Source organism: Rhodamnia argentea, chromosome 10 (genome assembly GCF_020921035.1).
Source record: "Rhodamnia argentea isolate NSW1041297 chromosome 10, ASM2092103v1, whole genome shotgun sequence".
Taxonomy (NCBI): Eukaryota; Viridiplantae; Streptophyta; class Magnoliopsida; order Myrtales; family Myrtaceae; genus Rhodamnia; species Rhodamnia argentea.
Genome location: NC_063159.1, coordinates 17,770,121 through 17,797,034, shown reverse-complemented (window position 1 = coordinate 17,797,034; position 26,914 = coordinate 17,770,121). Strand labels below are relative to the sequence as shown.

Genomic DNA, 26,914 nt, shown 5'->3' with positions numbered 1-26,914 from the left:
ATGTGATGATGAATTCCCCGGCCAGAGGCCACACCGAAAACCCAGGTTCAACCTATGAGCAACAAGTACATCTCATGGTCCAACGCATATCACACACTCAAAATTGCAAGAATCCCCTGGACTGTAAACCATGTAGCATCTGCGATAAGACTCCGGACACAGACAGGGCCGGAAGAAAGAAATGTCATTTATCTAACTGTGGTGATGGGCATCAGAAACCCATCTTTATTATCAATAGGCAATTCCATCAATCCTGAATTTATTCCAAGACTCAACAAAGGGGAAAACTAGGTGATTGTTTTCTCCTCGTCATCGTCTGTCGTGCAGAACTTTTTGATGTCAACCGCCGCCGCCGGACCCGTATTTCTTGCCGAATAGGAGGAGCTGCAGCTTGTCATAGCCTGCAAGGACGCCCGCGCCAGCGACGGCACGGAGGATGTTCGCACCAGCACCTTTGAAAAGCGATTTCCGGCCTTCCTTCTTGATGATCCGTTGAAAAGCGTCGATGGAGGTCCCGTACTTGACGGCCTCTCCCGATGTCATCATCATCCTCCTCCGCACCGTATCTGTTAAATATGTCTCGAGTTTAAAATTGTTATTGGCACCACAAGACAAAATATGGGGACCACGTTTGATCATTACTCAAGATTTTGGTCCGATAGAAAAGAAAGAAGAGCACATGGCTTCTTGAGTAATGGAAGATCAAGATTTGAAAAAGGAGAGAGTGACCCACACATTATTCTTTCCTTTACTCCTCCTCCTCATTGTCGTTCATAAAAGAAGAAAAAGGTAGGTTTTTGTTTTACTCCCTTTTCTTGAACCTACAGAAGCCATATAAAGAGAAAGAAAAGGGGGAGGACCAAAAGCGAAAGTGAGCCGCACAAAGAAGAGAAGACCAAGTAGAGAAAATCCGCGCGAGAAAGAAAGCAAGAGACGTTCTGGTTTCTTGGCCGTGCGCGAGCCGTTGCTTGGGCTTGAACACGCGGACGGATTTGTGCTTCGTGAGTTATATTTTGTTATATCCAAGTAAGTTGTTTATTTGTAAACACTTTGGGTTTGGGTATAATCTAGGTGCGGGAAACACGAGCGTATTGAGCGATTGTAATTCCGATTCTCCGATTATAGTGGATTGTTCTTGCTGGCTCTCCCGTGGATGTAGGTACCGATATTCGGACCGAACCACGTAATTCCTGGTGTCATTTATCGTTCCTTGTTATTTCTCGTGGCTTTTCGCATTGACTTATTTGCAAGATCCGGTTAGCTTCCGCACGTTATATTACAACAATTGGTATCAGAGCACCAGGTTCGGATATTCTAGATTGTGATTTGGGGCTTTTGCTTGTCCGATTATTATCCGGATATCCTGTTATTGCAATTATGTCCGGAGTGAAAGCTGAAATTGAGAAGTTTAACGGGAGGAACAACTTTGGGTTATGGAGTCTCAAGATGGAGGCGTTATTGACAACTCAAGGTTTAGCAGAAGCATTGGAGGGCAAGGCCGAGTTGCCCGAAACGATGACAGATCTTGAAAAGGATGTGGTAATGAGGAAAGCTAGAAGTTTAATCCTGTTGAATTTATCGGATGAAGTGTTAATAGAGGTTGGTGAGGAGAAGGATACCGCAGCAATGTGGGCAAAACTTCGGGCGCTCTATGTAACGAAGGGTTTGAACAATCGCTTATACATGTTGAAGAGGATGTTCCAGTTCAGATATACTGAAGGTACGTCTATCAGAACCCATCTAGATGAATTTAATAAACTCATGATGGATTTGAAGAACGTCGGTAAGACACTTGATGATGAAGAGCGGGGCATGATGTTGTTAGCTTCCCTACCGGAGTCATGGGAGCACTTTACCGATTCATCATTGCAGGGGCGTACTACGATTACCTCGGAAGAGGTAAAGTCCGCCTTATTTTCTAAAGAGTGGCAGAGAAAGTTGCGAGATGACGATCTAGCGCAGGATGTAGCGCGAGGACTAGTGATTCGGGGTAGAGAGCAACAACGAGGGTTCGGTAGCAGCAGAGGTAAAAGCAGATCTAAGTCACGCCATAAGAAGTCCAAGGGACGCGTGAAGTGCTTTGAGTGTCACGAAGAGGGGCACATCGGGAGAGATTGTCCTAAGTTGAGAAACAGAGGTGATAAGCAGAAAGCCACAACCAGTGTGGCGAACGTTGCTGAAGAGAGCACTAGTGATGCGAGAGGTCAGTTTTGTGTGTGTGACCGCAGGTTCATCGGGAGATGAATGGGTGCTAGATTCGGGGTGTTCTTATCATATGACGCCTCATAAGAACCGGTTTACTACTTACCGGACTGCAGATGGTGGTAGAGTTCTGTTGGGGAATAACGCAGCCTGCAAGGTTGTGGGGATAGGGACAGTTCGGATTCGGATGCACGATGGCGTGGTGCGCACATTGACAGACGTGAGGCATGTACCGGAGCTCAAGAGGAACCTTATTTCTCCGGGGACACTCGATGATATCGGGTGTAAGTACACCGCTGAAGGTGGAGTGCTCAAGATCTCTCGAGGTGCTATGACAGTGATGAAAGGGAAGAAAGTGAGTTCTCTCTATCATCTACTGGGAGAGACCATGACAGGAGCTGCTGCGGTTTCATCGGGTGAGTCAGATTCCGATCTAACTCGTTTATGGCATATGCGTCTAGGGCACATGAGTGAGGCGGGTATGACGATGCTGAGTGATAGAGGGTTGTTAAAGGGTCAGAAGACAAGTAAGTTAGACTTATGTGAGCACTGCATCTTTGGGAAGCAACTCAGGATTAAGTTTGCTACGGGTATTCATTCGACCAAGCAACCGGTAGAATATATTCATTCGGACGTTTGGGGCCCGTCTCCTGTTCCTTCGAAAGGAGGTGCTCGTTATATGCTGACATTTATCGACGACTATTCCAGGAAAGTATGGGTATACTTTCTCAAGCACAAATCTGATGTGTTTGATCGGTTCAAGAAATTTAAGGCATTGATTGAGAAGCGATCGGATAAACGGATCAAGTGCCCGAGAACCGATAACGGCATGGAGTTCCGTGGTAAAGATTTTACCGAGTTCTGCGAGAGAGAAGGGATTGTGAGACACCGCACAAGACCTGGGACACCACAGCAGAATGGCGTGGCGTAACGGAAGAACAGAACTTTACTTGAGCGGGCTCGGAGCATGCTTTCGCATGCTGGAATAGGCAAGGAATTTTGGGCCGAAGCAGTGAACATGGCATGTTACCCGATTAATCGATCTCCATCATCTGCTATCGAGTGGAAGACTCCGGAGGAAGTATGGTCGAGGAAACCCGTTGATTACTCCGGATTACGAATATTCGGATGTCCCGCGTATGCTCATGCGAGTGATGGTAAGCTTGAGCCGAGGTCGAAGAAGTGCATATTTCCGGGTTATGCACATGGGGTGAAAGGCTACCGGCCGTGGTGCACCGATCCCGGATCACCCGGTTTTCTAATCAGCAGAGATGTGATTTTCGACGAGATTGCAATGCTTCGACGAGAGGAGTTCCGAGACACAACCAGCAGAAGCGCATGCGATCATGGTGTTAGTAGTGAGGTGGAGCTTCGGTGGAGACTCCCGAGACCCTCGGAGGTAACGAGATGTTCGACTGCGCAAGTAGCCGCAGCCTCCCGAAGTCGGTGATAGTGAACAACCAAGATACCAAGCAGCATAGTATAGCCGCAGACATGCACGAGAAGGCAAATTAAACCACCGGTACGTTATGCTTATACGGATTTTGCTTATGCTTTGACCGTAGGTGATGAGGTGGAGACAGATGAGCCTTCGTCTTACTCGAGGCGATGGCTAGTTCCGAGTCGTCGCAAGTGGCTAGGGGCTATGAGTGAAGAGATGGAATCACTCCATCGAAATCGAGACATGGGAGTTAGTTAAAGTACCCAAGAGCCGAAGATTGTCGGAAGTAAATGGGTCTACAAACGGAAAGAGGGCATTCCTAGCGTCGAGGCAAGAGATATAAGGCGAGACTTGTTACGAAGGGGTATACCCAATGGGAAGGCATTGACTACGAGTGAGGTGTTTTCTCCCGTGGTAAGGCATACTTCTATTCGTGTTTTACTTGCCTTTGTTGCTTGCACGGGATCTCGAGTTGGAGCAGCTTGATGTGAAAACGGCGTTTCTTCACGGTGAGTTGGAGGAGCAGATTTACATGAGGCGACGGAGGGATTTGCTATTCCGGGTAAGGAAGATCATGTTTGCTTATTAAAGAAATCTTTGTATGGGCTGAAACAATCTCCTAGACAAAGTGGTATAAGCGGTTTGACGCTTTCATGGCTAGTCAGGACTATTCAAAGAGTCAGATGGATAGCTGTGTTTATTTCAGGAGATTGGAGGACGGGTCTTTGATATATCTGCTATTATATGTTGATGATATGTTGATAGCAACTAAAAATATGTCCGATATTGATGTCTGTGAAGAGGCATTGAGTGCTGAGTTTGAGATGAAAGATTTAGGTGCTGCGAAGAAAATATTGGGTATGGAGATTTTGCGTGACAGATCTGCAGGATTATTACGTCTGTCTCAAAAGAAATATATTGAGAAAATTGTTGCACGTTTTAATATGCGATCAGTGAAGTCCGTGAGTACGCCATTAGCAAAGCACTTTAAACTTTCGGTTAAGTTATCGCCGCAACCGAGGAGGAAGAGGAACATATGTCTCGTGTTCCTTATTCTAGTGCCGTGGGTAGTATTATGTATGCTATGGTATGCACTAGGCCCGATATTTCACAAGTCGTCAGTGTGGTTAGTCGTTATATGAAGCGTCCGGGTAAAACTCATTGGGAAGTCATGAAATGGATCCTCGATATTTGAAGGGGACATCGACGTTGGTATAGTATACCGGAGGGACAAGAATGGCAAGTGAGACCACCTTGGTTTTGTGGATTCCGATCATGCGGGTGACTTGGATGAGTGCGGGTCTTTAGCCGGGTACGTGTTTACTCTTGCGGGTGGTGCGCTTAGTTGGAAGGCGTCCTTACAGGACCACGTAGCCTTGTCGTCGATCGAGGCGGAGTACATGACACCGACCTTTGTAGCGAAAGAGGCGATATGGTTGCAAGGTTTGCTCATGGACTTTGGGTTAGAACAGAAAAATGTTGACATACACCGTGATAACCAAGGTGCGATTTATCCGGCATATAATCCGGTTTATCACGAGCGAACGAAGCATATCAATATCGTGTACCACTTCATCCGAGATGTCTTAGCGAAGGGTAAGGTTGTTGTGAAAAAGATTGCTACAACGGAGAACCCCGCGGACATGATGACTAAGCCTGTTCCTTTGGCAAAGCTCAAGCTTTGCTTGAGCACTATTGGCGTCCTCAGAGAGTGAGCGCCCGTGGGGGCGTTGGGAGAGCAGCATGGATGATGAGCATTATTAACTTGGCTTCAAACATCGAGCCAAGGTGGAGAATTGTTAAATATGTCTCGAGTTTAAAATTGTTATTGGCACCACAAGACAAAATATGGGGACCACGTTTGATCATTACTCAAGATTTTGGTCTGATAGAAAAGAAAGAAGAGCACATGGCTTCTTGAGTAATGGAAGATCAAGATTTGAAAAAGGAGAGAGTGACCCACACATTATTCTTTCCTTTACTCCTCCTCCTCATTGTCGTTCATAAAAGAAGAAAAAGGTAGGTTTTTGTTTTACTCCCTTTTCTTGAACCTACAGAAGCCATATAAAGAGAAAGAAAAGGGGGAGGACCAAAAGCGAAAGTGAGCCGCACAAAGAAGAGAAGACCAAGTAGAGAAAATCCGCGCGAGAAAGAAAGCAAGAGACGTTCGGGTTTCTTGGCCGTGCGCGAGCTGTTGCTTGGGCTTGAACACGCGGACGGATTTGTGCTTCGTGAGTTATATTTTGTTATATCCAAGTAAGTTGTTTATTTGTAAACACTTTGGGTTTGGGTATAATCTAGGTGCGGGAAACACGAGCGTATTGAGCGATTGTAATTCCGATTCTCCGATTATAGTGGATTGTTCTTGCTGGCTCTCCCGTGGATGTAGGTACCGATATTCGGACCGAACCACGTAATTCCTGGTGTCATTTATCGTTCCTTGTTATTTCTCGTGGCTTTTCGCATTGACTTATTTGCAAGATCTGGTTAGCTTCCGCACGTTATATTACAACAGTATCGATCGGGTAAGATGCCAGTCCAGCACCAATTGTGACTGCCCAGCCAAGCAAGAAACTCGCTACGAAACTATCCTGCAATTATACCAGCAGAGCACTAGTTCAAGGCACAGCATGGCAATACCGAAATTATAAACAAAGTCGCACTCATCGACATTCTGAACCAGATGAAAAGCTTGCATACCTGCAATTTTCCGACCAAAACCATCGGCTTGAGAGAATCATACAAACCAAAGTAAAGCCCACGATAGACTATGATCCCGACACACGAAACGGTGAATCCACGATAAAGACCAGCGATGCCATCAGACTTGAGCGTCTTCTTGTAGACATCAATCAAGCCATTGAACTGCCTCTCACCGCCCTTCATGGCGACCTTAGCATCATTAGCAAGACGGGTCCGAGCATAATCCAGGGAGTACACGAAAAGAAGAGACGTGGCGCCAGCAGCTCCACCAGATGCCAAGTTGCCGGCAAACCACTTCCAGTAGCCATCCCTTTCTTTCTTGAAGTTGAACATCCTCTTGAAGTGATCTCTGAATGCAAAGTTCAGGGCCTGGTTTTGGGGAAGAAATTAATCATTGAACGTTCGCATACAGAAGGACGGACTAATGGACCGCTAAAAAATTTCGACAGAAACTGACCTGAGTCGGGAAGTATCTGAGGACATTGACAGTGTTGCCTCACCACAAAGCAATCCCACCTTCTTCTTTGATAACCCTCGTAAAACAGTCGGTAATCCCCTTGTATGGTTCAGACAGCCTACTGGACTTGAGCATTTCGTCTTGATTTTGGATCAACAGCTTGACGCGTTCGATCGGAGCAGCCGCCGTCTTGGAAACAGCTGCAGAAACTGCTCCCATAAGGAAATCCTCTAAGAATGTGGATGGTCTTTTTTCAGCCGGAGCTTGAACAAAAATGGGAGAGCGAGACGACAGAAGTGCCAGACCACCGCGCCCCCCGGAATGCTGGAGACAGAGGACTCCCGGACGCTCCATTGCCACAAGTGCTCGCAAAATTGCTTGGTCCGTAATTTCTCGCGCAGGTGGCACGCGAAAGCAGAGATACGAGGTGAGACTGCCCATGAATTTTCTGAATCACCGACGGATGCTGCAACCCATCACCCATGTTTGCGGCAGAGGACGGCGACCTGCAATCGGAGTTCCTGAGTACGCAATTTTCAAATAGGATCACAGAAACGAGCAGAATATTTTTGGATTGATCGAGCAAGAAGCTACTTCAATGCAGAGAAGCATTCCCATCATCCATTATTGACCACGGTGCATACACCTCTACAGAACATGACATCGAACATTAAGTAACTACAGTTCTATGGCCTCTTGGAACATCAGCTTTAGCATGAAGATCCTAGGATTCAAGATGAACGGAACATATCATCTTAAAATCTCCACCAATCGCCATTCCCCATCCTCAAGAACCCTTCCGCCTTCAGTAGACCGAAATCTCCAGTTGCAGGTAATATCATCAAGCACGACAGAGAGAAGCACATGCAACACAGGTGGCCATATCAAACCGTAGATGCACTGATTTCTCTACAACCCGTCAGTAATATCAAGTTAGTTTCTTCTATCCTTCAGCAAAGAACCACACCCCGGAAGCCATTCTTCAGTTGCTCACCTCGAAAAGCCGTCACCCACATGCAGAGATGAACGCCAGACGAGCAAATTCAAGGCCGTGAATGACGTGTCAAAGCCCGCAGGAGCACAGAGAGAGAGAGAGAGAGAGAGAGAGAGAGGAGAAACAAGATGAAAGAGAGAAAGGAAACCTCGAGTGAAGCTCGATGGTTCTTGAAGGTTCTTTCCAGAACTCCAGGAAAAATATAAAGGGCTATCAACAAAACTGGCAGCTTTCGTTTCCGTCTTACGTCCGGCATGTAAATGAAGCGGCTGTTGGACACTTGGCTTTCGATTCTCGGACGATTATGACTTTGGTCCTTCTGTCAATTATAACAACTCTGCCACTATCGACACTTGGCCTGGCCTCATCATTTCATATTATTATATAGTCTTTTTGCTCGCTTATCTAACTTTTAGACTTTCGCCTTGCGTAAATTTTTCTGGACACATGAAAACTGAAGGTCAAACTGTTTAAATTTCGCGAATTGCGTCCAAAGGTAAAAAGCCTTATGTACAAGTCAAAAGACTTGTTCATGGAACTTACGATTTACATGTGCTTTTATGCTTCCTCATTAAGGCCGGGGTGTCCAAAAACTGTGTCGGGATTATAGCAAGATCACGCAAGCGTACTCAGCAGTGGTTGAGGAATGGGAAAAGCGTCTTGTATCTAACGAACTTACGCGCCAATTGTGATTGGATGCGAAAGTATAAATTCATCATCATCGGTATACATCGTCATGTGATGAATGATCGTATTGGAGAGTGCTTCATCTATCAGTGATGTCGAGTGAATCAATTGCCATGTTGATCTCGAGAGTGAATGTCCAAGCAGGACCAGCGATATCAGTGCTTTCGGTGTCTGAGATTCTGGCTTTGAAGAGAATGTTCTTCATACTGAGGCTAGGCCAGAATCGAAGTTACGGATCCTGTCGGAATTAAGATTAGGAATGATCATCAGTGACTCCATTACCTTTTTGCCTCGGTCAAACGACAATTGGCTACGCTTTTGTGAATTTCAAGAGGGAAAATGCTAGAAATTTGCCCAAGGGCCCTTATTAAGATTCATCAATTATGCTTGGGCAAGCACAAATATTCCCACTTGAAGGACCTCTCTCTCTCTCTCTGTTTTTTTTTTTTTTTTGGAGGGGGGGTTGGGTTTCAAAGGACGTCTCTCTTGAAATACATTTTTCTAACATTTCGAGACAAACCCAAAAAATGATTTTTAAGTTGCATTACTTCTTGATATGGATCGTAATGTACGAAAAGAAACACATCACAAACGAAGGAAAGATGGTAGTCACCAGCTGTGATTTCTGATAGACAAACACAGGAGAACAATCGGAAGTTCGTCGTACAGCGTCCCATAATCAGATACATTAAAATATTGGAGATGGTTTACGACATTGTTTCTTCGAATGGCACACAACGACATTGTGACGGCGGAGATGCTTCAGAATTGCATGGGCTCTTGCTCTACAGTATACAAGTATATACCAGGTCTAAAATGAAATCCCTCTCTTCAAAAGAAAGAGAAAGATGGTGTCGGAAAAGCGGTTTATAATGACCACGTGCATCATCTGGATAATGATGCGAATATGTCAACCTGCTAAATCCTCTCTGGTCGAGGACTGCCAACATAACCAACTCTTTCGGGCAATTAACATGGAACACAAGCATGTATGGAGGCGCTACGCTTTACATAAGGATGATCTTTGCCTCACGAGCAGATCCTTAAGCTTCTGAATAAGCTGTCTATTGGAGCTCATGTGATCTTCAAACGATTGCCTCACACTCCGCAACAAAGTTGTATCATGCTTGCCAGGGCCAATGTTCAGTAACTTTGTAAACATAATCTTCCACAGCTCAACATTCCAATACCTAGAAGCAATTTAAGCAGAAGAAAACTGTCACACCTGACAGCGGAAAGAACATAAATGATAGCAGAAGGAAGTTGAAACAAAATTGGGACAAAAAAGACTTTTGCAGGGAACAATGGCAAGATTTGGGATAAAACTGAGAATCGATAGTTCTTATTTGAACTGGATGGTCAACAAGTTCAATGGAGAAACTTGAGAGAGAAGTACCGTTTAAAAGTGGATTTTGGTTGATAAAGATAGCTTCCATCTGAAGATATCCTCTTTTCTATTTCCATGTAGGTACCATGCAACATCATGTGGACAACTACACAAAGACCATATATGTCTGCCTGGTGCAGCTCAAAACCGAAGCAGCAGTAAGTTAAACAAACTAACCATATACTGTGGCAAGTGGCGACAATTCAAACTAAATTTTATACCTGATACCTCCATGGCTTATCCTCTTGCATCTCAACGCAACGAAAGCCAGAAGTCCGGCAATCACCTTTGAATTCGGTATTATCAGGAAAAAGATGCAAATCTATTCCCCGTCCCCAGTCCACAAGGCAAAGACCCTGCATGATATTCTGAATAAACCTTAAGAATTCCAACTTCCCAGTAAAATCGCTATAGCCTTTGAGCAAATTGAACTGACCTGAGCGCTCCATGGACAGCTATGATCCTCGAATCCTTCTATTGAAAGATCATCTCTGTCAAGAAAAATCAAACAATTTATGTCACCAATTATCCAAATGAACTAAGATTATTTAAATTGATGGGTATAATTCCAAAAGCATCCGGTTCCTGGTCATATTGTGTCAACTCTGGATGAGGAAACAAGTATAGCTGTCCTGTGGTATCCAGGAGTTTCTCAGCCAAAAGGATTAACCAAAATCTTCCAATTTAAAATCTGGACAAGTACGTAAAGGAACATGCCGAACAATTATTAAATGCAATAAGCTAAAAATGACATACAATGAGAAGAACGAAAGGTTGAGACATGTAGAGCGGGAAACGAGTGATATGCTCTATGGCCAATCTACATGTTGGAAAACCAATATCGACTAACAAATTGGATGGTGTGCAGTTACAACATTCATTCGAGTGCATAAGCTACGCTTTCACCTTGCATATCGAATGAGTAGATTATCAGCCTTGAAATCTCCATGAATGATGCCAACAGCATGCAAAGTCTCTAACATGCGGAGCATCTCTATAGTGTAATAAATGCATAGCACTTCTTCCATGGTCTTGCCAATCACCAAATAGGAGTTTATGGCATCCTACATACAAAATTCAAGTTATATTCTGGAAAAGCACGACATGAGCAAACTACGAATAGGAAAGACATATGCCTACCTGAAGTGTCCCATGGGATAAATAATCACAAATGAGTATGCTACAGTCCGAGTAGACGTGCATTCTATGAGCAAAACCAAAGGCATGCCTCTGAAATACAAAAATATCATGAAAGTTATCATTTAGGGAGTATCAAATAACAGTTACAAGGAAGAAAGCCCACATAAAACAGCATACATGAGAATCTACGATCCTCAGGTCAAGTTGCCGATACATGTAAAATTCCCAAGGGAAGCCAGGCTTTTGTATCTGCAAGAGTTTCTCATTTTCAGTTCAAAATCCCAGTAATCCATAAAAAAGATGAAAGAAAGGGAAAGGAGAATATTGAGGAAGCATAAGCAACCACCTTCAGTGCAACAACTTCATCCGGATTACTGTCTAAATGGGCTTTAAATACTTGGGCAAAACCACCTTGACCTGCACAGCCCTTGATCTGGTATTTCTTTCCACCTTCCAACATCAGATGGCAGTATTGCAAGTGGTAAGTTTGTGGAGTGAATGACATAACCATAGTCTTTTCTTTTTTCTAGGACGTCATGACAGATGTCCTTTAAAGATGACCTATTTAAGTAACTCAACATCTTCGACCAAAAAAGAAAAACGTAACTGAATATTAAATGTCTAAAAAACCACTGGCATTAATGCAAAGACTTGAGATGGTTGAGAGTGCATTACCTTGTGATAGAGACCAATATATAGGCATATCTAAAACTAACTATCCAAAAATAACGAAGAGGAAAATATTTGGAATTACCTATCTCGATAACTTTATTTCTTGATGAATTACGAAGAGAAGATAAGGCAACCTTTCCAGAATATGCTTTAGGACTCGAATAGTATCCCTAAACAAGTAAGCACAAACTATTACACGCCAAATCTTTAAATTTACGGTAGAATCGTGGAAGGCAACAAAAGAACGTCTCACGTGATATTTCATAAATTGAGAATTTATCTTCTCCAGCAGGTCTTTCATCGTGGAATTCGACCAAGGATTGACATAAGTCTCTCCAAGCTTTATCCGGTCTCCATTGTCAGCCTGCAAAGAAGAGAACCGGTTGTCTCATGTTATTTTAGGGGACACATTACCAAGACATTGGCAAACAGGACAAAGGTGGACCTCATTCAGAGTAATCCCATGCTTCAAGATTTTCGACGCCTTAGAATAGAATAAAAAATGTGCATGCCATGGAATTTCAATCAACAGGCACGCCAGTCACATCACCTCAGAAACATTTGTTTGGCACAATAGGCCCATGGAATCATAGGATAATATTTGCATGAAATAGAAGAATGATGGCATAGGCAGTCAAGGCAGTAATAAGAAGTGTGATAACCCAATACCTCCAGATTGGTAACCAAGATTCAAAGAAGAAAGTGCTGGATAATTGAACTGTAAAGCCTTTAGTGAGGATGGCAGCAGTAAAATGACAGCTTTAATAGGCAAACTAGTCACACATGGTGACAACAAATCACAGCAGTGTAACTCCCAACAATACTGCCACCACTCCTGAACAGTAAACAACTTCACTGATCACTAATACCCTCTTATTACCACTCAAGACAAAGTACGTGTAAAACTTATTTTCTTACTTTCCCAACTCAAAGTGAAAGGGTTGTTCGTAGTCTAAGTATTCCAAACTCTCGATGTAATTCAATCACAAATACACACAGCCACAAGGATAAGACCAAAAAGAAGAGTTTCACTTCTCCGAAGTGAGCATTGAAGTGCAATCCCTAGGATAGTAGGACTCTAGCTAGCTAACTCTTCCATGCATGGCCCAACTATTGATATCGTAGGTTTTGCACAATGAAGACTGTCATCAAAGGGAGGAATGATGAGATAAGTAACATGATATGGTCAGTGGTCCACCTTCTGGTAAAAACCATCATCACCATAACCTACCGGGAAACAAGGGAAGTGTGATGTGTTTCTGTGCGCCTATGTTTATAACTCTATCGAAAAGGGAGCAGCCAAAGTTAAAAATGCAGAATTACAAACAACAGATAGGCAGAATTTCTCAATGCCTATCTGTGATTTTTCTTCAACTTATACCTTCGGTGAAGCAGTTGCAATTACATGGGACAACCTATCGAGAAATGCTGCCTGCGCCTTCTGCAACCTCGCTCCCCTAGCATGCCTAGCACCAATACGAACCTTTCAGAACACTGTAGCAGGAGCAATTCCCTCAAAGTAAATGCAAACAGCTCGCCTGACATGAAAAGGACCTGGCAATGCCCATTTGGTAAACCTTGACAGCCTCATGCAACTGTCCTCTGGCTTCGAGAAACAACGCATACAATTCATAGAACAACGGATCGCTGGGCCACGACATAATATCACCCATTTCTTTGACGACGCTTTTGAAATCTTCACAAGTATCCAACTACCAAATAACAGAATTCAAGCACTTCAATGGATACTGAAACAGTAAAAAGCCATCAAAGCCTACGCAAGTAACAGATCAAACACGAAATCCGAGCATCACTGCAGGAACCCGGAAAGAGCAGAGATTTGAGCGCAGAGTGATTACATAGATAATCCACAGCTTGAGAAACCTAGGGTCATTTCGGATGCGGAGGTCGTCCTTGAACGTGGCGATGCAATCAGAGAGGAGCCTGTTGAGATCTGCAATGGAGCTGCTGCGCGAGTTCACATCAGCCAGCGCCTTCGAAACCGACCTGGATTGGTTCGGATTTCGTCAGATTAGATGCTTGGCAAGAGGCAAATTCGGCTGAAGCGATCAACAATTTTTCTTGAGAATTGAGTTCGAATCCGAGGAAGGAATCTACCTGAGCCACGGGACGAGGTCGGCGTCGACGGCGGAGGACGGATCGGCAGGAGCCGAGAGAATCACTGCCATGTACTCTTGGTCCTTGTCTGGGGGTGCGGATTGCGATTTGCGAGAGGTAGAGATTGGAGTTGACTCGGCGGTTGGTTTGACTCGTGAAGAAGCGGGAAACTGGTGCGTCGTTTCATTTTTGAACGTTCAATTTCGGAAAAATTGCATACGGCACCCCCTAGATTATGAAATAATAAAGGCCCATCTCTTGTCATTTTAAAATTTTTGCAACGGACTCCCGGTCTTTGTTTTCAACTAAGCATCAAAAGTAGGAGAATCCCAAAATGTTAAAGCTCCGTTTGTTTCGCGAAAAATGAGTAATTTGAAAAATAAAATTTTCAAAATGATCGCTTATATAACTTACAAAAATTAACGAAAGAAAAATATTTTCATCGTCTATACACAAATTGTTGTGTGCAATGACAATACTTCTCTTCAACTAATTTATCAAGCAATGTAGATGATTATTTTTAGGAAAATATCATCTAAGTTATTCATTTTTCGCGAAACAAACGGAGCTTAAAGCTAGTTTTAAGTTACTCTACGTCCGTATTTCCGCAAATTAATAAGCTTGCTTTCATTATTCTTAGCTCGATGTTAATTATCGATTAACGATGATTGGTGCGCACGTGCGCGTGTGGGTGTGAGCAAAAATAAGTAATATCTTGGCTAGCATTTGGGACAAAATAAATCATAGCAATTTAAGCGAACAAAATAAGTAATATTTACGAGGTATGTGTATATGATACCACGTTTCGCTTCCCGCCTGTGGAAAATTCACGCTGTTCGTTCCCTTATCTAACAAGTTATAAGGTCGAGTGCTAATTTGAAAATAAACAGAGTCACGCGTGGGATTTGGGCATAAAAGAATGGTGACTTCCTGGGATATTAAATGCCTCATGTTAGGTTTTGCATCAGTTAAAGTAAGAATTTGATTTGTTGAATTTCTGCACAACTTTCAGACCCGGGCAAAACTTTGGCGAAATGAAAGAGTTGCTGTCACTATTAATTGGAGATTAGTGTACATGAACAATATAAGGTATTTCCTACCATAATTGAATGTCAAAAAAGGATAGTACATAATTTCCCAGTGACCCTTCCACCTTGGGTTCGAATGTTCTCGAACACTACGGCTACGACGTATCAAAATATCCATATGCGGATTCATTAGAACCATAAAAGATATTCTCCGGTGACACATATGATTTTGTGACATATTAAGAGAGAGAATGGTGACTAACAAATGGGATAATACATAAAAGTATCTCTCCCTTTGAGGTGTTATCCATTTGTCACACTACCATTTTGAATTTATATCGGTAGAATTAAGAGCACTCGTGATCATGAACGGCCTCTCTGTTTGTTGATACAATTACTGTCATGATTTGGTGTTTGAGATTTTATAGGATCGGATTGACTGATAAGAATAATCTTTAGATCGGCATAGAGATATGCACTTACAATGATGTTTCAATCAATATCCGCCCAAATGGGATAATATTAGAATTTTCTTAACGCGGGCTTATATCAATTGAGATTGTAATTACCATTTTACGGGATTAATTTACCGTTTATGGGGTTGGTCTAAATAAGTTAATATATAAGGATTCTTAATTAATCTAATATGGGCTGACTAGTGTGGATTGAGTTCGGTTAGGTTCGTGATAAAAGGGCTCAGTTGAAAATTCCATAAATAGCGTTCTAGTCTCTCCTCTAACCCCAATGATTCCGAAAAACTCATAAATGAGCTCATATAAGGTTTTGAGAGAAAGTGAGGGGCGACTCATCAAGCCGACGTTGACCACCCAAATTTGGCCGGATTTACTCAATCGCCACAATTGCAAAATGTTTATAACTGAATCGGCTAAAAAACATTAAGATATTATATGGCTGGAAGGCCGGCGTTGACCAACCAAATTTAGCCGGATGGACTCAATCGATACAATTACAAAATGTTTAGGACTAAATCGGCTAAAGAAAAAATTTAAGATTGAATTGAAAACAATTATAATAAATTTAAAATATTTTTGGTAAATTTTCCTTAAAAAATGTCATTTATATAACTGTGGTGATGGGTATCAGAAACCCATCTGTCTAATCAAAGGCAATTCCATCAATCCTGAATTTATTCCAACACACAACAATGGCCCATGGGGATAACTAGGTGAATGTTTTCTCGTCGTCATCCATCGTGCAGAGCTTTTCGATGTCAACCGCCGCCGCCGGACCCGTATTTCTTGCCGAATAGGAGGAGCTGCAGCTTGTCATAGCCCGAGAGGACGCCCGCGCCGGCAACGGCACGGAGGATGTTCGCACCAGCACCTTTGAAAAGCGACTTCCCGCCTTCCTTCTTGATGATCTGTTGAAAAGCGTCGATGGTGTTCCGGTACTTGACGGCCTCTCCTGACGTCATCATCATCCTCCTCCGCACCGTATCGAACGGGTAAGATGCCATTGAAGCACCGATTGTGACTGCCCAGCCAAGCAAGAAACTCGCTACGAAACTATCCTGCAATTATACAAGCAGACCACAAGTTCAAGGCATAGCATGGCAATGCCGACATTCTAAAGGAAGTCGCACACATCGACATTCTGAACCAGATGAAAAAAGCTTGCATACCTGAAGTTTACCGACCAAAACCACCGGCTTGAGAGAATCATACAAACCAAAGTAAAGCCCACGGTAGACTGTGATCCCGACCCACGAAACGGCGAATCCACGGTAAAGACCAGCGATGCCATCAGACTTGAGCGTCTTCTTGTAGACATCGATCAAGCCATTGAACTGCCTCTCACCGCCTGTCTTGGCGACCTTAGCATCACTAGCAAGACGGGTCCGAGCATAATCCAGGGAGTACACAAAGAGAAGAGACGTGGCGCCAGCGGCTCCACCAGATGCCATGTTGCCGGCGAACCACTTCCAGTAGCCATCCCTTTCTTGCTTGAAGTTGAACATCCTCTTGAAGCGATCTCTGAATGCGAAGTTCAGGGCCTGGTTTTGGGGAAGAAATTAATCATAGAACGCACGCATACAGAAGGACGGGCTGATGGACCGCTAAAGAATTTCGACAGAAACTGACCTGAGTCGGGAAGTATCTGAGGACATTGACAGTGTTGCCTCTCCACAAAGCAATCCCACCTTCTTCTTTGATAACCCTCGCAAAACAGTCGGTAATCCCCTTGTATGGTTCAGACAGCCTACCGGACTTGAGCATTTCGTCTTGATTTTGGATCAACAGCTTGACGCGTTCGATTGGAGCAGCTGCCGTCTTGGAAACAGATGCGGAAACCGCCCCCATAAGGAAATCCTCTAAGAATGTGGACGCTCGTTTTTCAGCTGGAGCTTGAACAAATATTGGAGAGCGAGGCGACAGCAGTGCCAGACCACTGCCCCCCCGGAATACTGGAGACAGAGGACTCCCGGACGCTCCATTGCCACAAGTGCCTGCGAAATTGCGAGGTCCATAATTTCTCGCGTGGGTGGCGCGCGAAAGCAGAGATACTAGGTGAGACTGCCCGTGAATTTTCTGAATCGCCGACGGATGCTGCAATCCATCGACCATGTTTGTGGCAGAGGACGGCGACCTGCAATCGGAGTTCCTGAGTACGCAATTTTCAAATAGGATCACAGAAACGAGCAGAATATTTTTGGATTGATCGAGCAAGAAGCTCCTTCAATGCAGAGAAGCATTCCCATCATTCCATTATTGACCACGGTGCATACTCATCTACAGAACATCACATCGAATATTAAGTAACATGTCCTCTTGGAACATCAGCTTTAGCAAGAAGATCCTAGGATTCGAGATGAAAGGAACGAACATATCGTCTTAAAATCTCCACCTATTTCCGGAATTAATCGCCATACCCCATCCTCAAGAACCCTTCGGCCTTCAGTAGACCGAAATCTCCACTTGCAGGCAATATCATCGAGCAAGACAGAGAGAAGAAGCACATGCAACACAGGCGACCATATCAAACCACAGATGCACTAATTTCTCCACAACTCGTCAGTAATATCAAGTTAGTTTCATCCTTAAGCAAAGATTCGCATGCGGAAGCCATCCTTCACTTACTCACCTCGAAAAGCCGTCACCCATACGCAGAGATGAACACCAGACCAGCAAATTCAAGGCCGCGAATGACGTGTCAAAGCCCGCAGGAGCACAGAGAGACAGACAGACAGACAGAGGGGGGAGAAACAAGATGAAAGAGAGAGGAAACCTCGTGGGGAAGCTGTCTTCTCCGGAAAATTCGGTTTCATCGATTTGGCTGTCCAAATTTTTTTATTAAGAAAAAGGTTATGTTGACCGTCTCACCAGTTCTGGCGGTTGGACGGTCAAATACTACTCATAATCGAAACTTCGTGGGAACCTGTCTTCTCTGAAAAATCCGATTTCATCATTTTGACTGTCCAAATTTTCTTTTTATGCTAAGCTAAAATTAGAAGTCAAATTATAAGAGGGCCCACACAAATCACAGGCAAAAATGGCAGAATCACGTCCATCACATATCCGCATAATATGCTTGTCACCCAAAAGTCCATATCTAATATATACGCATCACGCATCCACATGATATGAAGTCTACGTCTGATATGTACGCATTGCATGTTTGCGTGATGCACTTGTCACCCAAAAGTTCACGTATGATATTTCGCGTGATATGCTTGTCAACCAAAAAGCCACTTCCAACATGTGCGCATCACATGTCCTCGTGATATATTTGTCAATAAAAAATCCACATCTTATAATTTTAGCTTACAATTTAAAAAAAAAATTAAATTGAAAAGTCAAAATGATGAAACGGGATAAGCAAGTAATCCGATTTCATCAAAAAGAGAATTGTGATTAGTATTTGACCGTTCGGCCGTCAGAATTGGTGGGACGGTCAGCGTAGCCTAATCCATCCTCTGGTGACTTTTTTGACTCGGTCAAATGACAATTGAATATGCTTTTGTGAATTTCAAGAGGGAAAGTGCTAGACAATTTGCCCAGGGGCACTTACTAAGATTTGTCAATTGTGCTTAGGCAACCTAAATTTCCCTACTTAAAGGCCGTCTCTCTTGAAGTATGTTTTTCTTCAATTTCGAGATGTACCCAAAAAGAGATTTCTAAATTGAATCGCTTCTTGATAAATGGTGGTGGTTTCCAGGCTACGGATCACCGGTCAACGGGCTAGTTCCGGGCAGGTCAATGGGCCGGTTCCGGACCCACGGGTTCATTTGGCCACCTCTACTTTAGACCCTTCTTTGAATCAAGGTCCACTTCAGGCCATTTTTTGAGAAAATAAAATTACTTGGAGCCTTTTTTTTTTCCCCTTGATTATGAAACAATAAAGGCCCATCTCTTGTCATTTTAAATTTTTGCAGCAGAATCCCCGATCTTTGTTTTCAACTAAGCGTCAAACAGTAGGAGGATTCAAAAATGCTAAAGCTCTGTTTGTTTCGCAAAAAATGAGTAATTCGAAAAATAATTTTCAGAAAAATGATCGTTTATATAACTAATAAAAATGAGCGAAAAAAATAATTTCATCATCTGGACACAAATCGTTATGGATAATAACTATTTTCATTGACTAATAGATCAAGCGATACATGCGATCATTTTCAGGAAATTATTATCCGAATTACTCATTTTTCGTGAAATAAACGGAGCCTAAAGCTAGTTTCAAGTCGTGAATTAATAGGCTTGCTTCCATTATTTTTAGCTTGATGTTAAATTATCAATTAACGAGGGTTGGTGCGGGTGTGAGCAAAACAAGTAATATTTTGGCTAGCATTTGGGACAAAATAAATCGTAGTGTTTCGCTTCCAACCTGTGAAAATTCACGCTGTCTTTTATAAGGTCGAGTGCCAATTTTGACAATAAACAGAGTCACATCATCCCATTCAAATGTGGCTGCAGCCAAAACTTTTTTTCTTTTCCTGTCAAATTCTTCTCGCATGCAGATTCTGGGATATTAAACGCGTCACGTTAGATTTTTCATCAGTTTAATTTATTGATTTGTAAACAAGTAATAGTTTCTGCACAACTTTCAGACAGGTCGCAAACTTCGGCAAAATGAAAGAGTTGCTGTCACTATTAATTGGAGATTAGTGTACACGAACAATATAAGGTATTCCTACAATAGTTGAATGTCAGAAGAGGACGGTACATAATTTCCCAGTGACCCTTCCCCCCCTGGGTTCAAATGTTCTTGAACACCGCGCTGCTACAACATATCAAAATACAAGACCTTAGACTGAAGGGTCGTCATCTCATAAGAGCAGCGGCACTGGAGGCTGCAGGAAGCATGGTGACTGCCTTTCTCATTTCCTTCCTCCGTAGCACACGTAGATTCGGAGACTTTGCTTTCGTTGTTTCCTTGGAAGACCTGTTCATGAATCAGACAAAATGATGAATTGCCGTTGAATACACGAGCAGGGTGGAGTTAGATGTGGGTGGAGTTATTCGTACCTTTGAGGACAGAAGGGGTGATCAAATTTCGGGATTGGCCTCGCGTGGGGAACCAGTGTCTTTCTCAGCTGTTTCAATGCTCTCTCTTCTTCAATCTGTAAAATAGGCGTAGTTAAACATCACAGTGCTTAAAAGCTAGTAGGTCCAACAGCAGATTAAAGTATCAAAGACGGTACCATTTTAGCAGCCTCACTCTCCTCTCTGTATCTCTTATACATTGCCTCTTTCTCTTTGACCTGGGGAGGAACTTAATGAGTGAGTACAAGCCGATAGAAAATTCTTAGAGTGCATTGTAATTGGAAGGAGGTTAACCTTTTGATCAAACTCTGCTCTATCCACAGCCCGGTGATCTACATGGAGATTAAACTCCTGAACTTGTGTGAGAGGCTTGCGGGCTCTCTCGGGAAGTGGAATTGGATCCCTGCTGTGAAATCCAGCATAAATAACTTAAGTCACACTGCAAACAACCAATGGGTAAATAAAAGACAGAATAAGAAACGTTCATGTGGTTGCTTACTCTTTTAAAATCGGCTGGGCCTTGAAAATCCTCATCTGGGCCTCTTCTTTCTCTTTTCTGTTTCTTTCTTCCATTTCTCTCTGCATTTCTTCTTCATGCCTCACAAGACTTTCCAGTTGGAAGGGTTCGGGTTTGGTGTAATGCTTGGGCTCGGGCTTTGGAGGAATCTATGCACAAGAAGATGGATGATAGCTATTATTTTCATGTTTCTTTGTACTAACCAAAGCAAACAAAGACAGCATCCATACCACAGGGTAATCTGTTGTATACGGATATGGATTAGCTCTGGGAATCCTGGCTCTTTCCTCTTCCAACTGCTTTTGCGTTAATTCAGTCACAAATTTTCTTTCTTTCTCAGCTCCTCTTTCCTGAATTAGAAGGGGAATGCGAAAATACATTTAAGAAAACTAATTGTGCAACCAGATTTTAACTTAATCTCAGATAGGCAACTCTTATGTACCTCTGTATGGAGATGGAAAGGATTAGGGGCCGTGTTTCTCGGAATTGGGATCTCTTGTCGGGGTTCCGATTTCAATGAAAGCTGGAGAATTGCATTACAATTCAATTTTATTCATTAAGACACTTGAAAATGAGTGCTTCTATTAGCTATTCGTAGACACTTAAAAATAAAACACTCGAAAATAAGAGAAAGTTACCTTGTCAAATAAGTCAAAAACAGCAGTAGGTTGAGGAAATCGTTCATCTGTTGCAAAGTGGAACTCTTGGGGTTGGGTTAAGTGTCTCTTTGTATTACAGAACATCCCCATGTTCCCTTTACTTTCAAAAATCTGCAGCATTCAAAACTCTTCTGCGTTACCAAAAATTAAATGGAGAGTGCGAAATATCAGCAACAATGTCTAAACAGAAGTCAAACCTTCTTATTCAGAGGCCTTGCTTTAAATTTGGGAACCTTTTCAAGTTCCTCCTGCTCTAGTTCAAAGGAACTTTTCACTCGTGGTGGGCGGGCCCTCAAGGATGTTTGTAGGAGTGGAGTTTTAGGTTCCGTTAGATGAAATTTCCATTGGTGATTCTGTGCCCGGACACAATTGGGATAAACTGTTAATAGATGCCTTGACAAACATGACAAGAGCAGACACAAAATAGAAATGTGTCCCTCTGTACCTGATGAGATTTTTCTGTGGAAGCAACAGAAGCCGATTCTGCATTGTTATTGGCCCTTGATGTCGTCTCAAAATGGAACTCCTTCAATTAATGTGAAAGATAGTTTAGTTCCCGAATGAAATACTCTAAAATACATTCAAGCTGTACCTAACTTGAATTACCTGAAACTCTGGTGGCTTAGGTGTACTTCTCTGTAAAACTGGTAATGCTGGAGCTTCCAAAATCTATAGCAAATGGGAGAAAAAATTAACAATAAACTTCAGTTTTGATATACTGATTTACTAAAATATGGCAGAAGGAAATAGGAGGGAGAAACCTTACCTTCTTGTTCAATGGCCGAGCTTTGAATTTTGGAATTTTAGCCATCATCTCTTCCTCAAGCTCCGCAGTACTCTTTACTCTGACTGTACGGATACGCTGTGCTGTTTCAAGTTCAGGCTCCTTGGGCCTCGTAAGTGTGAGTTTAGTAGGCTTTCTCTGTATATTTGAAGCACCAATATCCTGAGGATTAAGATGTGGAGAAATTGAAATAAAGAGAAAGATAGGGACTTGTTTCGAAGAGCAAGAGTTTATTACAGAGTGTACAAAAAAGAAATCTAGAGAAATTAGCTTACATGTGAAAGAGAACTTCTAAGATGCGGTAATGACAAGTCTCTGGTACAGGACTGAAACTTCTTCATCATTTCTGCCGTTGATATGAACTGTGGCACTGGTTCCCTAACGTAAACCTTTCAAAATAAACTGGCAAGTTAGCATTAGCTAGACAAGATGCAGAGATGGAATGAAATGCAGTGGTGAATTCAAACCTTTCTATCTTCTTTCCCAGCCTTATTTGCTGATGAACTGCATACACTGGAAGTGCGGCTTGCAAGATCCAATTTTGATTTGTGAGGCAAAATTTGAGGTTTGACATTTAAGATCTGAAAAAAAAAAAAAAGAAGTTCAAATGAGTCGCCCCATCACATCACCAATAGAAGAAGCCATACCAACTAAATGAGAATCTGCTGTTATGTGCTCCACCTGTCTAGATTTCCCTCCTTCCAACTTCTGCCGCTTGATAGCCTGGTTTTCTTGAGCTACAGTAGGAGTTGCAGCAGAGTTCTTCACATTTGTATTTCTGTGAGCGGAAACTGAGTAAGCCACACTTTGTATTTGGTTATTTTCAAGATCAATGAAAAATACGAGGATAAAGCATATTTTTTTAACCTTTTAACACACTCTGGTTTGGACTTCTTGGCTAGCGAAGACTGCAAGTTCTGTTTAGGCCTCAACGAGGAGGGGTTCTTGATCAAACTGGCTATCTTTTTAGCTGTCTGGCATTTCTTGGAATTAGTCACTACATCTCCTTTTTGAGAAGCCATTACTGGTTTTGGGGTGCTAACTTCTGCTCCTTCTGGAACAGAGGACTTGCCGTTCTCTTTATCATCAGTTAATGCAATATCCACCAACTTTGAAGTTGAATCACTAAAATACAACAGTATTAGTCCCGATTTCTTTTCGAAGCCAGTCTCCTATAATCCAGAAGTGGATTTGACAAATACCTGTCAACTTCTTGAGTGCCTTTACGAACTCCAGCGTCCAACTCTTCTCCTAATTTTGGTTCCTCATAAGCAGAAACCTGAAGAGCTAAAAATGGTCAGTGGCTACCCAGAAATTTGTTAATTTTTGAAGTTAGAGTCAACGCATCATTACCATGTTGCTGGGGGCTCTCTCATTATGTCCTATGACCTCAGTGACCATCCCTTCCCCTTTGTCAGGCGCGGGAGCTGTCTCACATTGAGTATTATCTTCTGATACATGATGAGCAGTCATTGAAACAGATAACTCTGTTTCCTGATACAAAATAAACTGGCTATAAGATCTTTTGATGTTGGTACCAAGTATACAAATTAAGAACCATGAGGAAGGACAATTTCCTTTTACCTTCTGCGAAGCCTCTGCTTCACCAAAATCACATAAGGCCTCAACCTTGATGGATCTACCAGTCTTGATTCTGGCCATAAAAGCTACACCATAGATAGAGAACAAAAGGCTATATCACTTCACACTCCCAATTCACTTTGTAATTGAAATTTCATTAAAAGGCGCGAGGTTGAACTAGGGAATAAGATTCAGTAATTCTTCATTACCCAAATTCTATTACAACCACTACCTGGCAAAACCCTAATTCTCGCCCAAATTCTATTACAACCAAGTAAATACTTAAAGCCAAACCATTTCTAGCTCGATGAATACTTCGGAATCAGTTGCTTTTGTTAAAGGGAATCAAACACGCAAAAAAAATCTCTTCAATAGCCTCATCCATCCACTGTTTGGCAGAACCCTAATTCTCACCCATTCAGTGCTGATGAAAATTGATTTCATCTGTTGATCCACCAAACACCACAGAATTCAACAGAAAAAGAAAACGAATACCCCCAATCCCAGGCCAATAAAAGAGCCAATATATCAGGCTGCTTACGGGCTACACTCAACTCACTCGGTAGCAATTCCACTTTGGTTCTGTCCAATGAATCTCGATCACGCAAGACAAAACACGATCATGCTCGAGAAACAAAAACCCTAAAATGACGTTCCAAAGTGAAATGTCCGACAAACAGAATCAGCAACCGCAGAATTAGACAAAAGCAACAAGAATCAACAACGCATTTCCCCAATCACCACGAGACAGGAGGAGAAAACCTACGAGAAGGGCCATAACTGAGGGCCGATTCGAACCAAAGCTCAGCCCTCCGCTGATCCTCTTCAGTCTCTCCGTTGATGAAGTCAAAGAAACGAGGCGCAGAGAACTCGTACATCTCATCTATCATCGTCATCGCCGTCGTCGCCGCCACAGCACCACTCGGGTCACTGGCCACCGCCATCTTGAAAGTGAAATTGGAGCGAAGGAAATTAGGGATGTTTTCTTGCTCTCAATCGATCATGAGAATGCCCTTTTGGTGGTTAATGAAAGAGTGGGAGAGAGGGGCAGAGGCCGCGAGGGTATAACGTTGGGCACGTCCCCCAGCCCAACGGTCGAAATTTTTTGAAATGCGCTCAAAGCGAGCGTGTCTTCCTAACGGCTACATGCCACGAATGGCGTCGTTTCATGGCCTGGGGTATAAGTGAATATGAAAAGGAGCAACTCAACTCAATAGTAAAAGTTCTTCGACCAAAAAAAAAACTCTCAATAGTAAAAGTTCATTCTCCATCCAAAGACGATCCTGAATGAATGATTGGCTTTTTGTAGACCATTTTAAAAAGGAAAAAAATAGACAAATCATGACAATTATAGAATATTTCATCATTAAATATCCGACTTATCGTTCTATATTTACTTCACATTCACATTTTCGTGCCCCAAATTCAAGATTAATCTTTTAACACGAGCGAGCGGCCCCTAAAAATTGGCTAGCAAATTGCTGGCTGCAATGGTCCGGGCCATTGTGTTTCATAACTTTGTTTTGCACCATTATTATAGAGCTGGAATGACCAACGATTTTAAGGCAAATGAAAAAGAAGGAAGATGTATGTGACTTGTTTATCGGCCTAACTCGATCAAACGCAGGACGACAATCAGTCTTCTACAATTCTCACTAAATTTGTGTCGATCAGTTTTCTACTCAAAAACTTGATTCAATCCTAGTAAAATCTCCTTGTTCATATGTGTGTAACGACGCAGGTTTTCCGTTCTTACATTCTCGGAAGGCTAGAAAGGGCAAGCAGGTGGCTCCACCTTAACCTCACCCAATTTAATAGAATACTCGTAAATTTTCAGGAGATGAAGAAGCGCAATTTGAGTTAATCTCAAAAGGCGTGAGCTTTTGGGTAGGTTGACTTCGAAGGAGATCTATTTTCACACGATTGTCCCTCATCGGGGAGTTACTCCACATCTTACTGAATCGCGGAGCATGGAATTTACATGACCCTAATGACTTACTGTGCACCATCTAGTCCCTACGCATTTCGCACGATAAAACCAGCCGGGTCGAGCTAAGGCCGAAGCTTTCTATGCATGAACTGTAAAAGACCACTTACGCCAGGACAAAATTAACTTTCACCTATGCCTCCTATGTCGCACGTTGTCCGAACTCTGCTCGTAGCGCTCTTAGTTTCGGCCTCGGCCGCCGCTTCCAGCCACCCAACTTGCAAGTATGTGGAAGAGTACTTCCCCGACTGCTTGGATTTTCTCGTGGGGACTTACTACATCCCACCTCGGCGATGCTGCAGGAGCGTTGGGGCTCTCAACTACATGGCGAATCACTTGATGGGTCCGCAAGTGATTTGCCAGTGCATCGAGGCGATGGTGACACGAACGAATCCTCCGCTGATGGCCTCCCGGATCGAGTCTCTTCCTAAGTACTGCGCCACCCACCTCAGCTTCCCCATTTCCACCGCCATGGATTGCTCTAGGTAGAGATTAGTCCCCCCCCCTCCCTCTCTCTCTCTCTATAGTGAAGGACATGACTTCATGGCAGCAGTTGTTTCTACTGTTGCAGGGTTGGCTAGGAGGATAATTCAGGAGCCTGTTCAGGTGGATTCAGCAAGAACTGGTCCTGACAGAGAGAAGAATTTGGGGGGTCTCGACTTGTAGTATTCATAAATTGAAGAATAATTGACTTGTGGCTACTTTATGTCATGGGAATAAATTTGATGCAGTGGAATTTAACTTGATATTGAACAATTCAGCTGATCTGTAAGATACTCCTCATGGCATCGTTTTCTTGCTCTCTTATGCTGCAAGAACATGCTTGGCCATGCCACGTTGCTAAGAACTGATCAACACATTGCTTCTCATCGGTTCACATAAATCAGATTTAAAATGGCCTGTCCCTTTATGCCGGCTTGGCGAGAACGTCGCTAACCTAAAAAAGTGATCCTTTACCGTGAAAGAGCTGAACATTTTCCATCTTGTAACATTAAAGACGTGGCAACAACTCGACTTCATAATCTAGGGAAAAAGAATGCTACATTCTTGTGTAAACCC

General features: G+C 42.9%; 4 protein-coding genes and 1 pseudogene across 11 annotated transcripts; 1 reads left to right on the top strand and 4 right to left on the bottom strand.

The window, feature by feature from the left end:
* Nucleotides 1–67: 67 nt before the first annotated feature.
* LOC115752306 lies at nucleotides 68–8,002 on the bottom strand (annotated as a pseudogene).
* Nucleotides 8,003–9,145: 1,143 nt separating this feature from the next.
* LOC115752304 (mitotic checkpoint serine/threonine-protein kinase BUB1) lies at nucleotides 9,146–14,127 on the bottom strand. Its single transcript, XM_030690440.2, has 14 exons — nucleotides 13,802–14,127; nucleotides 13,543–13,690; nucleotides 13,238–13,395; nucleotides 13,065–13,149; nucleotides 11,937–12,047; nucleotides 11,766–11,853; nucleotides 11,358–11,461; nucleotides 11,189–11,260; nucleotides 11,012–11,101; nucleotides 10,778–10,935; nucleotides 10,308–10,362; nucleotides 10,093–10,227; nucleotides 9,881–10,002; nucleotides 9,146–9,674 (listed from the first exon to the last, which is right to left on the bottom strand). Exons 1-14 carry the CDS (start codon nucleotides 13,870–13,872, stop codon nucleotides 9,485–9,487), a joined length of 1,587 nt encoding a protein of 528 aa, XP_030546300.1. The 5' UTR covers nucleotides 13,873–14,127; the 3' UTR covers nucleotides 9,146–9,484.
* Nucleotides 14,128–15,902: 1,775 nt separating this feature from the next.
* LOC115752305 (ADP,ATP carrier protein 1, mitochondrial-like) lies at nucleotides 15,903–18,042 on the bottom strand. The gene is made up of 4 exons (XM_048271080.1): nucleotides 17,932–18,042; nucleotides 16,932–17,436; nucleotides 16,478–16,843; nucleotides 15,903–16,366 (listed from the first exon to the last, which is right to left on the bottom strand). The coding sequence occupies exons 1-4, from the start codon at nucleotides 17,949–17,951 to the stop codon at nucleotides 16,061–16,063; spliced, it is 1,197 nt and encodes a 398-aa protein (XP_048127037.1). The 5' UTR covers nucleotides 17,952–18,042; the 3' UTR covers nucleotides 15,903–16,060.
* Nucleotides 18,043–19,930: 1,888 nt separating this feature from the next.
* LOC115752303 (protein TPX2) lies at nucleotides 19,931–24,813 on the bottom strand. 8 transcript variants are annotated; one of them, XM_030690437.2, is made up of 21 exons: nucleotides 24,635–24,813; nucleotides 23,872–23,954; nucleotides 23,641–23,781; nucleotides 23,490–23,566; nucleotides 23,155–23,412; nucleotides 22,969–23,065; nucleotides 22,755–22,868; nucleotides 22,563–22,676; nucleotides 22,270–22,449; nucleotides 22,110–22,172; nucleotides 21,949–22,029; nucleotides 21,701–21,862; nucleotides 21,585–21,614; nucleotides 21,483–21,545; nucleotides 21,287–21,367; nucleotides 21,075–21,194; nucleotides 20,827–20,993; nucleotides 20,622–20,733; nucleotides 20,486–20,545; nucleotides 20,310–20,404; nucleotides 19,931–20,226 (listed from the first exon to the last, which is right to left on the bottom strand). In XM_030690437.2, exons 1-21 carry the CDS (start codon nucleotides 24,810–24,812, stop codon nucleotides 20,106–20,108), a joined length of 2,397 nt encoding a protein of 798 aa, XP_030546297.1. In that variant the 5' UTR covers nucleotide 24,813; the 3' UTR covers nucleotides 19,931–20,105. The 8 variants fall into 8 exon arrangements, with proteins under 8 accessions (XP_030546297.1, XP_030546291.1, XP_030546292.1 ...); XM_030690431.2 differs by having other exon boundaries at nucleotides 21,483–21,614; XM_030690432.2 differs by having other exon boundaries at nucleotides 20,622–20,730; nucleotides 21,483–21,614.
* Nucleotides 24,814–25,955: 1,142 nt separating this feature from the next.
* On the top strand, nucleotides 25,956–26,631 carry LOC115752308 (non-specific lipid-transfer protein 13-like). Its single transcript, XM_030690444.2, has 2 exons — nucleotides 25,956–26,340; nucleotides 26,427–26,631. Exons 1-2 carry the CDS (start codon nucleotides 25,991–25,993, stop codon nucleotides 26,434–26,436), a joined length of 360 nt encoding a protein of 119 aa, XP_030546304.1. The 5' UTR covers nucleotides 25,956–25,990; the 3' UTR covers nucleotides 26,437–26,631.
* Nucleotides 26,632–26,914: the final 283 nt, after the last annotated feature.

What these genes read in the sequence shown, in the direction of transcription:
- LOC115752304 (XM_030690440.2), bottom strand. Translation starts at nt 13,872, where the DNA reads ATGGCAGTGATTCTCTCGGCTCCTGCCGATCCGTCCTCCGCCGTCGAC. An exon ending in TACCAAATGGGCATTGCCAG is followed by an intron (nt 13,150 to 13,237) that starts GTCCTTTTCATG and finishes TATTGGTGCTAG; the next exon opens with GCATGCTAGGGGAGCGAGGT. An exon ending in TATCCCATGGGACACTTCAG is followed by an intron (nt 10,936 to 11,011) that starts GTAGGCATATGT and finishes TTTTGTATGTAG; the next exon opens with GATGCCATAAACTCCTATTT.
- LOC115752305 (XM_048271080.1), bottom strand. Translation starts at nt 17,951, where the DNA reads ATGGGTGACGGCTTTTCGAG. An exon ending in ATGGGTGACGGCTTTTCGAG is followed by an intron (nt 17,437 to 17,931) that starts GTGAGTAAGTGA and finishes CTCCGATTGCAG; the next exon opens with GTCGCCGTCCTCTGCCACAA. An exon ending in CGGTGGTTTTGGTCGGTAAA is followed by an intron (nt 16,367 to 16,477) that starts CTTCAGGTATGC and finishes CTGCTTGTATAA; the next exon opens with TTGCAGGATAGTTTCGTAGC.
- LOC115752303 (XM_030690431.2), bottom strand. Translation starts at nt 24,812, where the DNA reads ATGGCGGTGGCCAGTGACCCGAGTGGTGCTGTGGCGGCGACGACGGCG. An exon ending in AAGGAGGGAAATCTAGACAG is followed by an intron (nt 22,869 to 22,968) that starts GTGGAGCACATA and finishes TTTTTTTTTCAG; the next exon opens with ATCTTAAATGTCAAACCTCA. An exon ending in ATACAACAGATTACCCTGTG is followed by an intron (nt 20,994 to 21,074) that starts GTATGGATGCTG and finishes TCTTGTGCATAG; the next exon opens with ATTCCTCCAAAGCCCGAGCC.
- LOC115752308 (XM_030690444.2), top strand. Translation starts at nt 25,991, where the DNA reads ATGCCTCCTATGTCGCACGTTGTCCGAACTCTGCTCGTAGCGCTCTTA.